The sequence below is a fragment of the Ambystoma mexicanum genome, chromosome 6p (genome assembly GCF_040938575.1).
Source record: "Ambystoma mexicanum isolate Mex_15411 chromosome 6p, UKY_AmexF1_1, whole genome shotgun sequence".
NCBI classification, from domain to species: domain Eukaryota; kingdom Metazoa; phylum Chordata; class Amphibia; order Caudata; family Ambystomatidae; genus Ambystoma; species Ambystoma mexicanum.
Genome location: NC_090935.1, coordinates 1,307,221,486 through 1,307,241,300, shown reverse-complemented (window position 1 = coordinate 1,307,241,300; position 19,815 = coordinate 1,307,221,486). Strand labels below are relative to the sequence as shown.

The window sequence follows — 19,815 nt, the reverse complement described above, 5'->3', positions numbered from 1 at the left end:
AGGTCAGCTGGGTCTGTGGCGTACAATCAGCAGGTGACCTTTCTGGAAAAGTACTAGTCTGTAGATGTTAAATTGGGGGGGGGGGAAATGGGAGCATCGGACAAAGCTGGCACAGAGACATAGCTACTGCAGGGCGGAGAGAAAGTAGATGCATCTTCCGGGCTGCTTTGCACCAAGTCTGGTTTGAGAAGCTGCCCAGTGAAGTTCTTGGCAGGGATGAAGCCGTGCAAACCTATGCCAGTGATGTATCCTTTTCAAATTCAGCATTTTATTTTGTAGCATGGGTTAACGACCACTCAAGTGCCAGTTTTATAATCACTGAAAGGGAGTGAATTCTCGTTCCAAGAGTGCATTGCCTGCCTTTTCAGCGGGAGGTAAAATTATGGACATCCATGCACCGATATTGGGAGTGTAAAACCACCACAAAAATAAGGCTTCTATCAGAATTCTCCCAGCGTATGGCTATAGCACCCACTTATTGCGCCTTCTTCCCTCCACCGACTAGGGCCACAATCTCCAGAAAAACCTTAGCACACAAACTAAACATCCAGTATAAACGCTACACTGTTGCTGTACACTTGTGCATCCCCACAAAACTACTTGTTCTGAGAAGTGCCACAGTGAGCACCTCTGCTTGGCACGACATGCAATGTGTTAGGTTCGAAGGAGTATCCCAAAACGTGTGGGTCAATACACCCCTCCATTGAAAAAGGGAATTACGCCAGTCATTTTGCTTCCAACTAAAAAAAAAAAAATTAACAGCTCATCTGGAACCTTGGTCGATGAAAGTACTAGCCACGATATGGAGACAGGGCTGTGCAGAAGGGAACTATTTGATAGTACATGGATCTCCCTCTGGAAGGCTGAAGTTGCCCCAAAGTCACAAATGTGTTAACTTGTAAAGCCAGTTTTCTAAAGTGCTCCAAAACCCAGTAAGGAGCGCTATACAAAAGCTAGGATCACCAGATCTCGACCCTTGAAAAGGGAGCATGCGTTTGTGGCCTAGCTGATGTCACATGCCTTCTGGTAACAAAACCGCATGAATAGTGGACTGGCCTATACTACAGTTGGTAGGAATAAGAAATCACTTTCTGCTGCGAGTTGCTAGGTTAGCTAGGCAGTGCAAGACAATACCGCTGCTCAGTACATGTGACAACAGCCCCCCCCCCTCCCCTCCCCTCCCCTCCCCCCTAAAACAAGAACTGCATCACAGGTAGAAATGGATCAAAATTATAGTCATACATTTGGGATGGGGCATTGGTGAATGGTCTACCCTCGTTGCCAAAGGGCAATTAGTAGGGAAGATACGGGCATCAACCATAGTGAAGATTCTGTTCCTCAACATTTCAGTACAATACTCTTCCCTCCTGGTGCGTGCAGGAAACAGGTTTGCAATATAGCATACAGCAGCAGGGAGGCAAGCCAGGTTTACCAAGAAGGCTCTAGACAAACCAGTGTTTTGTTACACTAGGCCACATCTTCGTGCAGTCACTGTATAATAGCTTGAGTGATGGGAGTACAAAAAAAAAAAATAAGACAAGACAGATGCAAGAATTGTGATTTACTGGCATGACAACGAGTTACATACAAAAAGTGCCAAAAACGCGTAACGTGCAAAACAAAAAACGCCCAAAATAGATGCAAGTAGTATGATTGGTATAACGGACAAGTATACGAGTTGCATACAAAAAGTGCAATACAAAAAGCGCCCAAAATAACTCACAAAAAGGTAAGCAGTGCTTGTGGTAAATCATTTAGTCTTTCATTCGGACCAACGGGATGTTGGCACGATATGCAGATATCCATTAAACCATGAGCAAACGTGCGTGGCTTGCAGTTTGGCTTCAAAGTTTAGTGTTCAGTGCCAAACTCTTGTACAGTTTATCTTCTGCACGATTCATCCTCGGGTCTGGCTGCCACCTGCCCTTGTTCAGTCTCAGCAGATGGAGACCCACCCATATGCGAGTAAAACGGCCCTACCAACCAGTTCAGTGGTGTGTTGTTAACAACGTAGTCAACCATATTGTCGAGAGAACATTTCATTTTGTCCAGTTGTCCTTTAGTAGTTGAAAGTACATTGTCAGACATCCCTCTAATAGAGGAAACCAAGTGGAAGTTCTGGTACACCTCTCCAGCCATTGCGGTCAGGTGAAATGCCTGCTCCTGGATGTTGTGCGGTAGGCCGTGCATACTAGACACCAGTGTGTTACAGGTGGTCTGAAGATGCTTGGTCAAGCTGCGAGAAATTGCTAAGGTGCGGGACTCCATATCCTATAAAAAAAAAATATATATGTAAGTTTGAAGTAAAATAACCATGCCTACACAGGAGTCGATAGCTGTAGCCATACTAGAACACATTTAACCCTGATCTCCATTTTTTTAAAAAAAAAAAAATCTAAAAATAAAACCAGCACTGACGAGTCAATGTGCTCAGACATTAATTTCAAGCCATACTGTTGCCAAGGACTCCCATCTAAAATTCACAGCGCACTATTAACAATTCCAATTTTTTTTCTACATAACAAGTTTAAGAATTGGCTGAAATTAAACCAAAGTGACAGAAATGTTCTCAACTCAAACATTTGTAGGAGATCCCTTCAACTTGATTCCCCAAGTAAACCCTGATCAGCTAGAACATTTTATTGGTCTATATGCTTACATCAAGGCCTTAATACTTCCCCTGGACTAGATGCAAAGTAGGCATTTGGTTTGGAAGACAAGATCAATTAGTTCATTCTAAAAGCAGGGTTCCAATCAGACTGGCCTAGATTGCCTTTTGATATGTTTAAGCATATTATGCAAGAAACACGTGTGCAGGCATGTTGTAAGTGACCTATCAAAATCTACACCTCCCGTCTTCAAGACGCCCATTTTAGTCCCCAAATTCAAAAAGGAAAGCGAGATCTCCTTAATTATAGACGGATCATGCTTCTTGTTGCTACAAGTAATTTCTCAGCATTATTCTTAAGGAACGGGCTCACGTCGATAGACAACCCTAATCAATCTGGGTTTAGAAAGGGTCTAGACACTTTCAGCAACAGTCCATTCCCAGCGTCCCCTACCTAATATTTGTTGACTTGAACCAAGCCTTTGATGAGGTCAATTGGGATCAACTTAGTTATGACATTGAACGCCCACCAAAGTTTACACAAACTAGTACAAATTAGCTTAAACTGAGGGTATGATTTCTGATGACGTTTCCCCCCCCCCCCCCCCCCCCAAGGTCTCTGGCAGGGGTGCATATTTGCACCATCACTTTTTGGTGTATACATAGCCATTCTAGGTATACCCCCCCCCCCTACCCAGGTTGGGGCCTATGAGGCACTTAGTATATGCCAACAAGTTTTGAGTGACAACCAGCCCCCCCCCCCATAGGTCTGCAAAGAATGCTCGATTCCCTTATCAATAGGTGTAGGAATAGTACTTTGTTTTGGATGAAGTCATTTCCATCATCGAACTAGCAAGAAGACCTACATTTTGGTTGGTTTGGTCATGAGCCACCACTGATGGCGTCGGAAATATCTAGAAGTCACCATTTAAGTTAAGACATTCAACATCTAGAAAAACAAACCCTGAGCCTTGGTTTCCAAAATTGAAAATATGGCCGCTTTTCGATCATGCTCTTAGATGATTTTATAAGGGGAAAATAGTGCCTTAAATGCAAGTGCTGAAACATTCACCTTCTGTCATATGGGACAAGATAAAAAGCAACCTTTGGAGATGCATCCAATGATGTTCCCATTTCCATCATTCGTAATGATTGGGGTGGGCCTCATGGCAACTGTACATTGGACATTTGTACTATACTAATCCTCCATCATTTCTGCATTTACCAGGTTATCCACCATGGAGAAACAGTCTTGTATGGTGCTGAAATAATGCTAATAATTTACTTCCACTAAATCCACTTCAGTATTGCCCAATTCTGAAGGAAAGCTGGATTGGATCTCTAAATACAAGCTGTTTAGAAAAAACTAGTCCATGCATCATTTATCAACTTTTAAAATCAGTGAACAGAAGATGGATTGGCCTGCACCAGACTCAAGGAATCAGTTTATAGAGCAGTCCCACTTTCATGTTATGGCATTTATATAGCGCTCTATAGATCATTGGTATGACCTCAAAGCACTGGTAGGTTGAACACCCTCAGGGACCCTAGTCCAGGTCAGTTGAGAGAGTATGTGTGGAAGGGTGCACCAGTTAAGTGTGGAGCTGATGTAATTGTCTGATGGTAGCTGCATTTTAACATTAGATGTGGTATGGTTATCGGTTCAATGTGTGTAGTCTGGTGGGTGAACACCAAGACTGGGTTCTGGCTGCTAGGCCCGTTTGTCTTGGGGTATAGCAGCGTTAGAGTGATGAGGTGTTCATGGGATAGTGTGAGCAGCTAGGAGGGGGTTTAGCTGCACTGTGTGATGGTTTAGAGAGTTAGCATAGTGATAGTTTAATATACAGTGCCCACACACAGCACTTAAGTGCTCCACGACGGGGGGGGGGAGGCACACAAAGGAACACTCCTACAGGCCATGAACAATAAAAGATAGGATTAGCCATTGCACTCGGCCTAGCACCCCAGGCAGTGCAAGTGCCAAGACAGACATGAGAGAAACCGGAACAGACAGGCAATTACCATACTAGGCCTGACATTTTAGGAGAATCTCATGAGGAGGAGGGGAGGACACAGGAGGAGACGGAAGGAGTCAGGGAGAGCAACCAAACAAGTGACCATTGTACTAGGCTCTATGACACCTCAGGCAGAGAGGGGTGGGTGGTAGGGTAGTAACTAGTAAGGGGGTGGAGGAGACAATTTTAATCATACATGGACCACAGACAGTTGCGATGGAGCAAGTGCAGAGAGGCAAGGGGTGGGGGGGGGGGGGTGGGGAGGGAAGAGATAGAAGGGAGGTTGAGTCCAGCATGAGAGTAGAGGGGTGAAGCACCATGAGTTTGTGTCTGGGTTGGCTGGTTTATTTTTAATGCGCACCAGACCTGGGGGGTATCAGGGTGCAGCAGTTGAAGCAAGTGCAAGGCTTGGGTTACAGAAATACAAGATACAAGCAAGATATACGAGGTATATGCAGAAATAAACAGGTGAGATACAGGTACAGAAACAAATGCCGCAAACATAAGTCAAGAAATATTTGATGGTGTGCCGAAGCATTACCAGGGTAAAGGTAATACAGCAGTCAAACCGACAGGTCCGTGGTTTTAAGCCGGTTGATGTAGTTTTGTCCGAATGTGAAGTAGGGTTGATCTTCTCTAAGAGGGTGCGGCAGCAAGTTCCAAAGTTTGGCTGCTTTCACAGGAAAGCTACTACCACCACCCTTGGTAAGCCTAAATCTAGGAATAGTAAGCCAGTTGGCGTTGCCAAGTCTCATGGGTCTGGTGGCGGTTCTTCTATGGAACCCATCCATAATGTAGCTGGGGCCGCATTATTTAATGCTTTATGGGTGAGTGATTTCTTCTGAGTCCAGAGCCAGTTGTTTTGGCACCTAGTTGACGAGATATGTGATCTTCTGGTCACCCCTAGTGTGGCTCTTATGGCGTTGTTTGAGGATTTGTATCCTCTGAATAATAGCTTTATTAGCACCTATGTAGAGAGCATTGCAATAGTCTAGCCTAGATTATATTAAAGCTCTGGCCAGGATCATGCAATCATTTTAGACCTAATGGGCTTACAATTGTAGGCAGTGGCGGAGGCCAATGATGTCACTTGTTTATTGAAGAGGGCATGGTCAAGGTAAAAGCCCAGGGTCTTTACCTCCTTGGCCACCTTAATCAGGTAACTGTCATTGTTGAATGAAGAGTATTCCTGGCCTAATTTCTTAAGGTTGGTGTGGGTGCCCAAAATGATAAGCTCAGTCTTGTCATCATTCAGGCATAGACCGTGATTAGCCATCCATGCCTGGATGATAAACCAAACCCTTGTCGTAATCCCCAGAAAGTGGGAGGAGAAGCAGAGTATCTGCATAGTTAGTGTAGGTGATACTCCAGTCCAGATCGTCGAACAGGGGCCTGGTCAATCTATTGTATAATGTAGGAGAGACACAAGAGCCTTGGGGGGGGGGGGGGACACCACACGTGATAGGACTTGGCTCAGCCACTGCTAATAGGGAGATGACCCTCATGGTTCTGTCGCTCAGGAATGATTCAATCCATCTAATGGCCTCTATTGAGAAGTGAGCTGCCGAGTCCAGGTGGCGACATAAGACCTTGTGGTCCACGAGGTCTAATGCGGCCGAGAGGTCTAAGATGAGAGCAGTTTTGCCTTGGTCTCTCAACTTGAGTTTAAGTCGATTAGGGTGGTTGCCCAATTGTCTTGCTCCCAGGAGTTCCAAATATTTTTGGATCCGAGTACAAGCAACCTTATCAGGTATTTTGAGCAGGAAGGGTACCAATGTGATGGTAGTTATAGGAATGGATCTAGGGTTTGCTTCTCTAACAATGCTTCATGCTGGAATTGGCTTTCCAGATGTGTTTGTTTGCGTTTAGCTAGGCAAAAATGTCCTTTTTGTATTGGGAGGAAATTTTAGTTCTTTTGGATTTATTATCCTGATGGGAGAGGCGGTTTTGCATTTCCTCTTTAGGAGTCGTAGGTCCGAGTTGAGAGGTAAACGTCAAGTGGTATTTAGGTTTACTAGGTCTAAGTTTAAGTGAAGCAATTTTGTCAAGTGCAGTTAGCATGGTTTTGTTGTACTCATTGACCAGTGTGCCTGGATCCAGGTGGTCAGCCAATGAATCAAGGGTGAGGAGAATGGCAGGGATCACTTTGTCCACTGTAATGTTTTTTGTTCCTTGTTAAACAAGGTGGGGCAATGGGTGTGGCTAGCGGGAGTGGTCTGGAGGTAGACAGTGAAGGACACAAGGTAGTGGTTAGTCCAGTTGGTGTGATGGAGGTGATATTGGCAGTACAGTTGTAGTAGGGTTTGACCTTTATTGTGGTTAGGCTTGTTAATTTTTTGGGATAGGCCAAGATCAGATAGGATGTTAATGACCTGTCAGACAAGCATAGTTAAGTCCTAGATTAAGGTCACCAAGTAGTAGTTGGGTGGTGGTTTTGAGGTTATTGGACAGTAGGCTGTAGATATCCTCCTCAAACATTCCAAGTGAGCCCGGAGGCCTATAAATCAGGTGGATAATGAGTGAGTTGATTTAGGGAGGGGGGTTTACAGTGAGGACTCGTTTGCGGGGGGGGAGCTGGTCTCAGAGAAAGGCTTGTTTTGGATATAATGGCAATGCCTCCTCCTTGTGTTGTATCTCTATCCTGTCTGAATATGGTATAACCATCAGGGACAGCTAGTGAGCTTCGTGGTCCTGCCGCATCATGTAGCCATGATTCAGATAATATAAGGAAGTCCAAGTTGTCAGCTAGTATGAGGTCAGACATGTCTGTTGCATGGGCAACAGAGGACCTGGCATTTATAAGGGCTCCTTTGCATGGGTGAGCCTTTGTTGTAGCTATAGCCTGAGTCAACTATCTTGGGTTTATCCACAGTATGCCGCTTAGTGGTGGTGGAGTGAGGCTGGGTAGTGACTAGGTTGGTATTGTGCTGCTCGCGGGTTTGGCAGTTAGTTCGCTTATTTGATGGGGCAGTAATCTTATGAGTGGTTCATAGAGTTTAGGTAGTAGCGGAGTCTAGAGTTCCTGGATTTTAAGGTGAAGGGTTACTAGCAAGAGTTCGATGTGATTGAGGAACTAAGAAGGCAGTCGATAGGAGGGCGAATTGCTGTCATTCTGGTCACGTTAGGTAGGGCTTGTACATACAAGGGGGAGTGAGTAGCCATACATTAACTGGTTATACAAAGTATACTGGTGATGTAGAGGTTGTGGGTATTATTGTGCATGTTGTGGCGGTAGATGGTTATGGCACTTCCAGCAGCACACAGTGGATAGTAAGATTTTACAAGGGTGTACACTAGGCAGTAGCTAGCTCAAGGCACAGTGAGCAATAGGCTAATACGGTTATAGGTCAAAGGATCCAAACATTTTTCTTTTAAAAAAGGGTTGAATGACAAGGGTCGAGTCAATTCGACAGAAAAAAGGATCCAATTGTTTTGAGGGGTCCCCCTCCAAACCCCTGTTTTTGGGATAAAAACCTTTTTAAAGCTACACTAGAGCAAAAAAATATATATTTCTTCAATCCATGGCTTTCGGTCAAATGCACTCCACCCTTTTACATTCGACCCTTAAACTGGACACCGGCTAAATACCAGGGTATACAGGGAGCAATAGGCCAGTACCAGATCCTACAGTGAGCAATAGGCTAATACCAGGTCAAACAGGGATCAATAGGCCAGTACCAGGTCATACAGGGAGCAATAGGTTTGTTCAGGGTCCCAAGATAGGCACAGCAACAATTCAGGCAAATAAGGCAGTTCAGCATAGGCATGAGGGACAGTACTGCAATCAGCAGTGCTAGTCCTCTAGAATAGTGGCAAATTGGCAAGACAGGTGACTAGTAATAGCAAAGTTAATTCCATGCATTTTTGACATGAAGATAACAGTGGTCAGTGCATAATGATCTAGGGCTTTGAGTAGCATGGAGGCACCCAGTTTTCTGGCAGCAGAGAATGCAAGTTTTTAAATAAACGCACGCGGATGTTATGCAGCAGGAGGCTCTGATGGCCTGAGTGATAGTCTGGTGGCGGTGTGAGCAAGATGTAAACATACCTTTCTTGAGCAAATCAATCGAATGTGGTGCCTGACAGCAAACAGGAAGTACGCCTTTTTCCTTGGGCCTTCTGCCGCGCGGCCAGCTTCCAACTACCAGGGGCCAGGATTTCCAGATAAGGCACGCTGTTGCCTAGAAACTGAATCTGGCCTTAGTTTCATTGCGCCGGCCATTTTATGGTCATGTGATGCACGCTTCAAGATAGTCAAGAGAAAAACAGCTGGTTTGATGATCACCGTTACGGTAGCCTGATCGCTGTTATGGTAAAGTTTAGATGGTGGACCCTCATGGCTCAAGACAACTGCAATGAATGGGGCGGGTGAATTGGAGAGGGATGAGGGAGAAAAGATCAGGGAAAGGAGGGGGATATAGGAGGGGGGCATACAGCAACATTATGGGAGATCAGTGACATCATGGGTACTAGAAGGGCAGGGGCACAAGCAACATCACAGGAACCTGAGTGGCTGGGGCATATATTGACATAACTGGGGCCCACAGCAACAATCTGGGAAACCAGGGGGTGGGGCCCAAAGCTACATCATGCAGGACCAGAGGGGTTGGGGCACAACCAACATCCCAAGGGCTGGGGTACACAGCAACATCACAGGGGGACGAGGAGGCGGCACAGGGATGTGGGAACCAGAGGGGGGTGGGGTGGGGCGGAACAGCAACATCATGGGGAACCCACGGGGCTGGGGCTTTGGTACACAGCAATGTCACAGGGACCCAAGAGGGCACCTGGTGACCTTATGGGGGACCAGAGGGGTTGGGGCACACCCTCCCCCCCCCCCCAACATCAGGAGACAGTGATATCATAGGAACCCAAGGGGGCTTGGGGTACAGTGACCTCATGGGATGAGCTCAGTGGCACAGAGGCACAACATGGGGGGCCAGAAGGGCTGGGGCACACAGCAACATCAGAGGGGCTTGGAGCAGGATATTGAGGTTGAGAGGGGCTTGGGGCATGCAGCAACATGAGGAACCATAGGGGTCAGGGGGGTACATAGTGGCATCATGGGCTGGGAAGCATACCTGCAGCGGACAAGGAGGAGACATAGGCCATTGTTGTGGGCCTTGTTTGGCTGAAGGCAGCACAGATACTGGCAAGGAGAAGTGAATACCAGTAAGGAGAGAGTTTTGCGTGGAGGTATGATCTAAGGAGATCAAATTCTGCATTTCAAGCAGGTGGTTGCTTACTAGCAAATATTTAGCCTATTCAGTGCAGAGATTGTTGTGGATCTTATTGAAAATTAGCCATCAGGTTGCTAGGGTTCAATTGCTTCAGGAGGTCGTGGTTGGCATTACAGAAAGGACCAGGTGTTTAGAGCTTTGCAGAATGTCAGTCTTCAGGGCGTTGAAAGGGGGAAGTGAATTCCACAGAGGTTGAGAAGGCAGATTGGATCCTCTGACCCCAACAAGAGTTTTGAATTAGAAGGAAGGCAGTGCTTATCTTAGCATGTAGCATGTGGGATAGGAGGTATGGTTTTATCTTTCCTTTCAGGTATAATGGGCCAGTCTTGTGAACTGCATGGCGAGTTGTGCACAGGGTCTTGAAAGTGGCCTTTCGTCCAACTGGGAGCGAATGGAGGGTTTGGAGAGCTAGAGTGATGTGGTCTCTCAGACCGAGGGCAAGGAGCACTTTTGCAGCAGAATTTGAGTTTGTTAAGATGGTATGCCAGGGCTCCTAGGTATAGGGAGTTGGCATAGTCCAGTCTCATCACAATAGACAAATGCAGCAAGTCTGAAGGAGAGGTAGGGAAAGATAGCGGATGAGGTAGAAGGGCAGTATTGACGCACACAATTTTGGTTTTAATGGGGGTTCAAGAGAAGGTTCATCCATTGAGCAATATCACAGACAGGCTTCACGATCGGGGTGTGGGTTGGTGCCAGATTGAATATTGATGATTTGGGTTATCAGCGTAGTTTTAGTATACGATGTTATGCATGCAGATCTTCAGGAAGGTTGAACAGGGGAGCAGATACTCCAGTGTTCACTGAGTCAGCAGCCGAGACAAAAAAGGAGGTGATATTGTTTCCTGTTGCTGAGGAAGGAGGCGATCCACTTGAGCAGTGCCACGGATTCCAAGGGTGTGGGGTGGTCAAGACAGAGTGGTTAACTATCAAAGGCTGTAGAGAGATTGAGAATTAGTGCAGTGCATCATTCGGAGTCTGCAGGGACCTTGAGAACATCTCAGATTGAGGGCAAGAGTGTGTCATGGTCTGAAGCCAGATTGGTGCCGAGGAGACCATTTGGTTCTACAAATGCGTGGAGTTGGGAGTATGCCGTTTAGGCGATGAGTTTTTCAAGAAATCAGGTGGTGGGGGGGGGTTGTGGTTCAAGGGATACCTTGAAGAGGCCTGACATGCATAATTTTGAAGGCACAAGGGAAAAATGCCAGAGGAGAGTGAGTTATTTAGTATGGCTCTAGCATGCTCCTGTGCATGTAGATGAGAATATTTTTCAGCACAGAAGCGGGACAGGTGTCAAGGTGGGATCTGGTAGATAAGAAACTAGTCTCTAGAGATGGGTTTGAAGGTAGGAGGATTGTGTGTTGGGAGAGGGACAAGTTGGAGTTAAGGAAGTCGTCCTGTCAAGAGTGGCGGTGTAGAAGTGTAGCGAGAGGTAATCGCAGAGTAGGTTTGACGAATGTTCATGTGGAGTTCTTTGCTGCGCTTGCCACATTTGAGAATTAGTTTATTGTAGTATGCTTTTTTTGGCCTTTCGGTTCAGCTTTGTAGTGGGTGGAAGGCAAACATGGGATCTGCTATCAGATTTAGATGCTCACCATTTGCGTTTGAGAGTCATTTTGTTTTTTGGTGGGACGTGAACCATAGGGGGCTGGTCCATCGCATGAGGAAGCAGGGTGTGAGGAATTAGTGAGTCATTGAGCCAAGAGTCAATGGTTAAGGCTCTGTCTGGGGGCGCTGTAGGGGAACTAAGAAGTAGGGCTACAGCAAGGTCAGGAAGGATCTGGACTTCAGCATTTGAGATCTCAGGAGCAGGCGTGTGGATAGAGAAGGGGATGACAGTGGTCAGTCCAGGTCATGGGAGCTGAAAATTGCATCAAGGTGTGAGTGGGTTGGACTAGTCAAATGATGGTAGAGGTCGAGCGTATCAAGACTATCAACCAGTGGATGTCATGAGGTTGTTGGGAATATGCAACCAGATATTTAAGTCTGCTAGGAGTGTGAGAGATGGGCGATTTACTTGGTAGCTACAGAAAGGAGTTGTTGGCAAAATGTTGGTAGAGAGTTAACTAGAAGGGAGTTCACAAGAGGGAATACATGTTTGAGATGCGACAAAGTGAAGAATCAGTAATAAAAACATTAAAGCACCCGTTTAGGACCGGTTCTGCTAAAAAGGTCAGACTATTTGCAGTCACAGGACTCTACTTTGCAGTCTAAGTTGAAGGCAAACTTGCTTGTGCATTCTAAACACTTGTATACACAAATTTGTATGCCAATAACTGTCATATTCACATCTATCAGTTTTAGTGTGAAAGGTTTGGTTCACAAAAAAAAAAATACTAAAACAAAACCTCAAAACAAGATGCAGGATCCCACATGTAGGGCAGATGTTTGTGATATGTTCTCTGCAGAAAGTTAAAATGCTGTGTACAACCTGTGTCTCCAGATGTTGGAGACACGCCTCCAAAATCACATGGGCTACACTGTGGGGGAGCCAAAGTCTGCAGACAACTGGTTTAAAACATTTTGCTAATGAAATTGGACTAGTCAGAGGCTGGAAATCTTGAAACAAGTACCTCTGCATTGTTAACATTTTCACAGTTGCTTTCGCTGGTGCTTCTGCTCCACTCCAACCAAGACTGATACAACTTTTCCTGCGCATCATGCAGCTTCTGGTTGGCACCGTTTATGTTTTTATGCGCATACTCCATCTGAATTGATATAGAAAAATTTAAATTTAGTACTCAGTTGAGATAGCGGGATGTAGGTATGGCTCAAAATCTGCCTTCAAACACTACGATTTGCACGACTTTAACTCTAAACCGTAACCAAACGGGTGCAAGATGGTCTGTAGATGCGTTGATGCAAGGGAATACTAAAAGCAGTCACAGTATACTTCCAGTAATAAGACTTTAGGACTCTTGAACCTGCGATTCTTACGGTGCTTGTCTGGGTGCCTGACTGTAGAAGATCAGTGGTCAAAGTGGGCGGCATCGGTGCTCCACTATTTTGTAAATGTTCATATACTTAAGGAAAATGTTCTGGAATGGGTTTTCAGATAGTGTGGAAGTGTAGAAGTTGAAACGTACACATTGCCATAAACAGCAGGCACATATTGTATTGTGCGTGGGAGGGGGCATGCCATCAGGTAACAGTTCCACTACTTATACACTTTGACCACTGCAGAAGACTAAGGAAATTGAAGTATGGTATATCGGGTCCCTCCCAGCTATATTATTTGCCAATAGAATAGTTACCAGGACTTCATGCAAACTAATGGGTTGTAAAATATTAAGCTTGCAGGAAAAAACGCTCGAAGAATGAGAAACAGCCACCACAATGAACATCTTGAATGCAACAGTTCTGCAAAAGGAACAGAGTTCAACCCATGACATTTACGAAGTGAGTATAGCTCAGGGGCAACACATTGGTAAGGGAAGCAAGACAAAAACAAACGTTTAAATCCCAGCCCTTAGGCGTCTCTGGTATAAAGTTAAAGATATTTCTACAAACCTAATCTGCAAAATGTCCCATAACAGCCCCCACCCCCCCCCAAACACCAACAAAATACTGCAAACCAGAGTCCTTACCAGTGCAACAGTTTGGTGAAGATGAGATATTGCTTCATGACTCCTAGACTTTGCATCCCTCAACCGAGATATGGCTTGCTTATAAGCACGCTTGCGAAGTTTACAAGATAAGGATCCAAGTCGAATATAGTAGTTTGGCTTTTGATCCACTTCAAAACCTTCCACATTTGCAGCTTCTTCAGCTATAAATATGGACAAGCAAGACATGAGGATTGGAATCATTACAGGTGCACAGTAAATACTAACCCAAACCCTGCCCCTCAACCACCACCCAACACTAACTCAGTAGAAACAATTGCCTCCACCCAATAAGGTGGAAAAATTGTGGCTGCAGAGAGGTGCAAGGTAGTCCTCACTGCAGAAATCCTTCCCTTGAAATGGAAGCAAATACACCCTTCATTAGGAGTCAACCCGCATCATATTTCACTCAACTGTGCACAATTCTGAGGGTGAGAACATTTACATATTCCATCGTGTATACCGTACTCTTCCCCACACTGATGTGCATTCAAACCTATAACAAGGCAAACTTACACATGCCCGTTATAAAAGAGAATGGGTTGGGAGTTGCAAAGGGCACAGCTCAAATCTGGGGCTAGAAGTAAATATTGGTAGATGCCAAGTTTAGGAGCATGCACCTAAAAAGTTCCCACTAAGAGGCTACAAGAAATTACTCAATAAGCTAAATATGGGAGGGGCAGACATACAAAATAGTCTACTGAAGTACAGGATCTCACATTACTTACCCAACTCCTCCTCAGTCAGTGGGAGATACTGGTCTATTAGAGTTTCAGACCTTGTAAGTGCTGTGTCCACACCATTGTTGACAATCTGCATCACATGACTCCCCAAAACAGTGTTAATACTGCCATTGACAACAGCTTTTGTCATTTCCACACTGTCGTGCACAGCTTCTTTTGTCATTCCAACCACTCCTGTGATTGTATTAGACACATTATCTTTGGCACCCGTTACTTTAATGGCCAAGACATCTTTTGCACCAACCATCATATCCGAGGCCCTGGAGACAATCTGTTGATTGCAAGAGATGAACACTTCAGAAATGGTGGACAAGGATCATGGAAACCCTCAACTATAGGCCAAGTACTAAGGGCGCCAATACATAGCAATTACTACCCATTACAATGAACATACCACAAACAATGGTTACAAGAGGTTTCAGATATTGCACGAGGACAAAGAAAGTGGAGTAAAAACAGCACTTATCTACAAAGTTCCTGGTTAGCTTTGAGCGACGCCATGGTTCAGTAGTATCCCAACATATTTCTAGTCAATCTAAACCAAAGCGAATGTCCAGTAGCTTTATTTTTTTTTTAAGACAATGAATGGCATATTTTACCTTGTCAGATGGCTGATAAAGTATCGGGAGCTTCTCCTCAATTTTATCCAACCCTATGCATGCATAATTATTGGCAACTGCAACTATGAAAGAAAAGCAAGTTAAATCATGTTTAATTTACATCACTTTAAAGATAAGGATTATACAAGACATCCGATTACATTCACAAGCAACTAGTGGCATACACCCCAGCTTCAAAAACGAACAGTAATGACACGAATTGTGGAGAGGCTCCGAAAAGTAGGAGGCAATAGCCACAGTTCAACACATGCAGTGTACTAACGTCACTTACAGCAACATGGGCATATGCTTCATAATACAAGGAGCATATATTCGTAACTGGCAGAAAACATGTCAATAACCTTTGGAAACAAGGGGGCAGCTCCAGAGACTACTCATGAACACTGTTCCAATGTCAATGTGTCCCAAGATATACTTAACTAGGACATGCTCAGGACCCGAGATGGCCTCAGGGTGTGGGGCTATATCTAACAATTATGGGGACATTGAACATGCTTACTCCCATGCATGACTAGGACTACATGCTAAGTTAGTCCACAAAGCAACAATTCTTTAGGATTGCATGCCGACTGCAAGCTGGCACAAGGTATTACACACCAAGAGGTGAACGCAAAAAGTGCATTTGAACATAAACATGCATGAAACTAATATAAATGTCTAGCCAGTGCAACAAAAATGTCAATTCTGAGGTGTATGGATATCAGAATATGAGATAAGCAGTATAAGGTTGTCCAATGTGAGGGGATAAAAATAAATGAGCGAAAATTGTTCTCTCCCCCACGCCCAGACATTTCTGGTAATGTGGACCTTCCAACCCCCCTTTTTGGCGGGACACTTTGCTGTGTGCCACCAACTTCACCCCTCTGCAAAATTGGTTCCATTCAGTTATGTGCATGGGAACCAGCACCGTTTGACTGAGCAGAGGAGACAGGGGGGCAGGGTTGTCCTCGCACCCTTTACAATGAAACCCTAGATGCCATTATAAAAAGGGTGCGGGGACACCCCTGGTCCCCTTGCTCACTACAAGTGTAGTGAGTGGTAGATTTGTTAGAAATGTGTATTAATTGCCCATGAATAGTAGGAAGTGTGAGCAGTGTCTCCCCCAACTCCCTCCTTCAAGGGGCTTGGGGTGTAACAGAAAGGCGAGGCTCATCAGTGATGTGGGTAGGAATGAGGGATGGTCCCAATATATGATGCTGGCTTCTTTGCATAAAAACAAAGTGCATTTTGGGAACATAGGCCAGACAACTAATTTACCAAAACAGGTCCGATAAAAATTCAAACATGCATTTCTCCTAAGCATGCAATGCACACTTTGTATGATGCTCGGTCATCTGTCAGAATAATCACCATGACACAAAAATATGAGCAAAGGCATGAGCAGCTTTGGATAGTTTGTGTGTTTGGGCTGTACTGATGAGCAAAGATGTGAAGTTGTTGCAGATTCAAATGCACAGCGTTCATTAAACAGACTGCTTTCTCAAAGTGGGGAGGTTTGGGCATTGGGTCTATACGGAACAGAGCTAAATTTTCCCTAGCGCTCAGTCTTTTTTCCAGCCCAATGTCTTCCCTGGGTGAGTGCCTCGCAAATGACCAATAGATCAAATTGTTGACATGCTAGTTTTTAACAGGACTTCGGTGAAAGATATGCAGAGCTTATAATATAAAGAGTGGCTGAAGGCAGGCCTGGTTACATTTTTATTACACCACTCAGGGGAGAAATTGTACTCCTGCAAAAACGGCTGCCCAGTTCTGTGTAGACACTAGGCAAGGGGACTTCTGACCATACCAAGTGTGCATTGCATGATCAGAAGGTGGTCGTTCTCATGTCCCCAAAATGCAGTTTGCTTTTAAGCAAGCATCCAACATTCTAAAGGGCACACATAGCTCTGCCACAAGTCCCACCCATACCACCCCCCACGAAGGGGTGGAGAGTTCAGTACATTTTGTCCATTTCCAGCACCAACACCAGTAGTGCGTTTACAGCTCCAATAAAATCATTAACTCTCAGGAGACTGCATGCGAAGTGCCTGCGTGTTATTTCAAAGCAAAGTTGGAGCTCACAAAACCGGCCTTAGTATCAAAAGATCGCATGAGGTGGTGTTGGGGCAGAGAAACAACTGATCATAGGGTTTATGGCCCTGGGCATTCAAGGGTGGGTAAAACACATACAAGCTTTGTGTCCCTTAGATGCCATGGCTCCCTTCGGCCAATAGATGGTGATAAAAATTAAAATGATCCCTCCCTTATTTGTTTTTTTTTTTTAAAAAAAGGTAAATTAAACCTTGAACATGTTAAGGTTCTTATACCCGAGCACAAACTGGTTTCTTGGTGCTCTGGCGGACCTGTAAAGCAAGTGGGTAAAGGGGGTGTGAGTTAGTGAGGGAGAAGAGAGCTGTGGGTAAAGGGGGTGTGAGTTAGTGAGGGAGAAGAGAGTTGTGATGTGCCAGCAACTTTTATTTTAACACTGTTCACTGAGCATAGGTGCGATTTTCAGTCGATAGTCATGTGCTGTTGGGCGATGCCATGTGTGGTTTGTTTCATTGTGGTAGTGAAGTGTGCGGTAGCGGAATTGTTGCATTTAGTTTAGACTAAGGTGTATACAGATGGAAGTTTTTTTAGTAGAATTGGTGAGCGGCAGTCCTCCATCCCACCCCCTCCATTTTGACTGCCTGCAGCAAATGCCACTTCCCCATGTCATAACACACTGTGGGGCGTTCCAATTACTACTCAAGTTTTGTGCAGAGGTGGGTCCTCCACCAGGCTATTCCCTGTCGGAACCCTTTGTACCCCCCGTGTTCAGACCAATTGCCACACTCAAACACTGCACCTTCTCCTACGCCCAGCACATCCCGGTGTGCATCAACCACCACGCCTGGATGGGGGGGGGGGGGTCGGGAGGCGCTGCTCCCTGTGCCACATTACCTCCGAGTTTGGGACACCTCTGCGCATAAGAAAAGCTACATTCGCGATATTAAAATACGTAATTCAATTGTTTCCAAATAAATATCAACTCCATCTTCACTTACTTTGAGGCTCCATCTTCTGAAGGATAGGCATAGCACTGGTGATTGCCACGGCTGTGATGGCCATTACCCCTTTTTCAGCTACCTCACAAACAGACCTCAGATAAGGGTAATGCTCCTTGGTATTAAAATATGCCGAGGACACCATTCCGTAGGTGGAGCTCACCAGGGGGAGGCTGACCACCCGGGATACAACATTCTGTGCAAGAAAAAAAACGTTTAGTCACGTAATAAAGGAACGTTTGAGCAGACAAAATATTTAGACCAAGGTTTACCTGCTGATGTTCAACTGCTACCGACGACATGCTGACAACACCTCAATCCCTAAAAACAGATTAAGGATGTATTTGTTAAAGGCGCCAAAATACCACTCATGAACGAACGATGCATAATTAAACCCAGTTACTCTGGTTAAATTAGGCTACACACCGTTAGTTTCAAGTTATTAAAAAGCGGTATTTAGTCTAAGCCGCCCACAAACACGACAAAAGTAAAGAACACAATTGGAGGGGGTTGGTCAGCAACAAGCCCTGCCGCAGCCGCAAGATATGCAATTCTCACTCCCCCCGACCCTTAAATCACTTAAACTACCGCAGATAACAGATATTTCGTCAACACAGCATGAATGAAATCATACTTGCTTCACATCCGCGCCCTTACCCAAACTCTTTTTTGAGTTCCACATGAAAACAAGTGGCAGCAGAGAGCATTAAATCCATTACATTTTGGCATTCCATTGCAGCAATGAACAAAAAACGGAGTAGGTTTCCCCAAAACCAGCAATCGCCAGAAAGTATTCAGAAAGACACAGTAGCCGTCTCACTTTACCGGAAAGGTATGGGACACCAAAAACTGTCGCATAACACCGACACGAACTAGAAGAAATTCTACAGCACTTTCAACTCAGTAATCCTTGCAATATAAAACAACATAACACCGACACGAACCAATTCCATAGCAGCTTCAACCGCACCGATCCTTGTAATAAAAAAAAAATAATCGTTTCCACTGACTGACTGACTGACTGACTGACTGACTGACTGACTGACCTGTTCGCAAGAAGACCCGCCTGCTTGCAATCTCACGAGCGCATTCAATTCACAGCCAGCTGAGACACACTAATCTAAAACACGTCTCGCCGCTATTTATAAATCTCCACTTCTCGCGAGACTGCCTTTCCAAGCGGCTTCCGAGCAGTTGACGAAGGGGGCGAAGGGGAAGCGCCTGCGTGGGTCCGCCCACGCTTCCGATAATTAAGAAGAAGAAGAAGAAGAAGGGGAAGCGCCTGCGTGGGTCCGCCCACGCTTCCGATAATTAAGAAGAAGAAGCAGAAGGGGGCGAAGGTTAATCTGACGTCACAGAGGACTGTATAGGGGCCGTAGTCCGAGGGTTAATCATGACTCATGCATTGTCCGGTGATCTAGTGATTTTGGAAGCGGGGCATCCCCTCCATTCGTTCCATATTCGGCGTCGTGAAGTTTAGTTGACATACGATTACGTCACTGCGGTAGGGAAACAAGAAGACTCACAAAGAGTAAAAGGAAGCATGTTACATATGGCCAAGATGGACTGGCCGTTATCTTCTGATTTCTGGGTGTGGCTGTAGAAAGACAGTGACGGTGTTAGGGCATTACGTCCACGTACTCTTCCTCGTCCCCTTACTTGCCTTGGTGAGTATGGGGGAAAACTTTACAAATCTATTGGTTGTGTCCAGGCAGTGACGTGCAGTCCCCTAATGGAAGGGAGATCTCACGTGTTACATACATGCCAACGTTTTGCCCTAGCTGGGAGGGAGATATTTTAACAGAAATCGAGAGAATTGTATTTTCTCATTAGAATTAGTTGGGCTTAGAAATATTTTAGGAGGGGGGAAAAAGCAAAAAATAGCTACATTTTTCATGAAAAAATCCCTAGTTTTAAGACCCAAATGGGCAGGGTTGGCATGTATGGTGTTATCA

General features: G+C 45.2%; 1 protein-coding gene across 1 annotated transcript; it reads right to left on the bottom strand.

Annotated features, from left to right (window-relative positions):
- Positions 1-1,546: 1,546 nt before the first annotated feature.
- PLIN2 (perilipin 2) lies at positions 1,547-19,112 on the bottom strand. Its single transcript, XM_069625965.1, has 8 exons — positions 18,907-19,112; positions 18,133-18,181; positions 17,861-18,056; positions 14,811-14,893; positions 14,197-14,482; positions 13,451-13,632; positions 12,437-12,571; positions 1,547-2,271 (listed from the first exon to the last, which is right to left on the bottom strand). Exons 2-8 carry the CDS (start codon positions 18,160-18,162, stop codon positions 1,882-1,884), a joined length of 1,302 nt encoding a protein of 433 aa, XP_069482066.1. The 5' UTR covers positions 18,163-18,181; positions 18,907-19,112; the 3' UTR covers positions 1,547-1,881.
- Between the last annotated feature and the right edge of the window lie 703 nt (positions 19,113-19,815).

What these genes read in the sequence shown, in the direction of transcription:
- PLIN2 (XM_069625965.1), bottom strand. Translation starts at nt 18,162, where the DNA reads ATGTCGTCGGTAGCAGTTGAACATCAGCAG. An exon ending in TAGCAGTTGAACATCAGCAG is followed by an intron (nt 18,057 to 18,132) that starts GTAAACCTTGGT and finishes TTTCTTGCACAG; the next exon opens with AATGTTGTATCCCGGGTGGT. An exon ending in TTCACCAAACTGTTGCACTG is followed by an intron (nt 12,572 to 13,450) that starts GTAAGGACTCTG and finishes ATATCAATTCAG; the next exon opens with ATGGAGTATGCGCATAAAAA.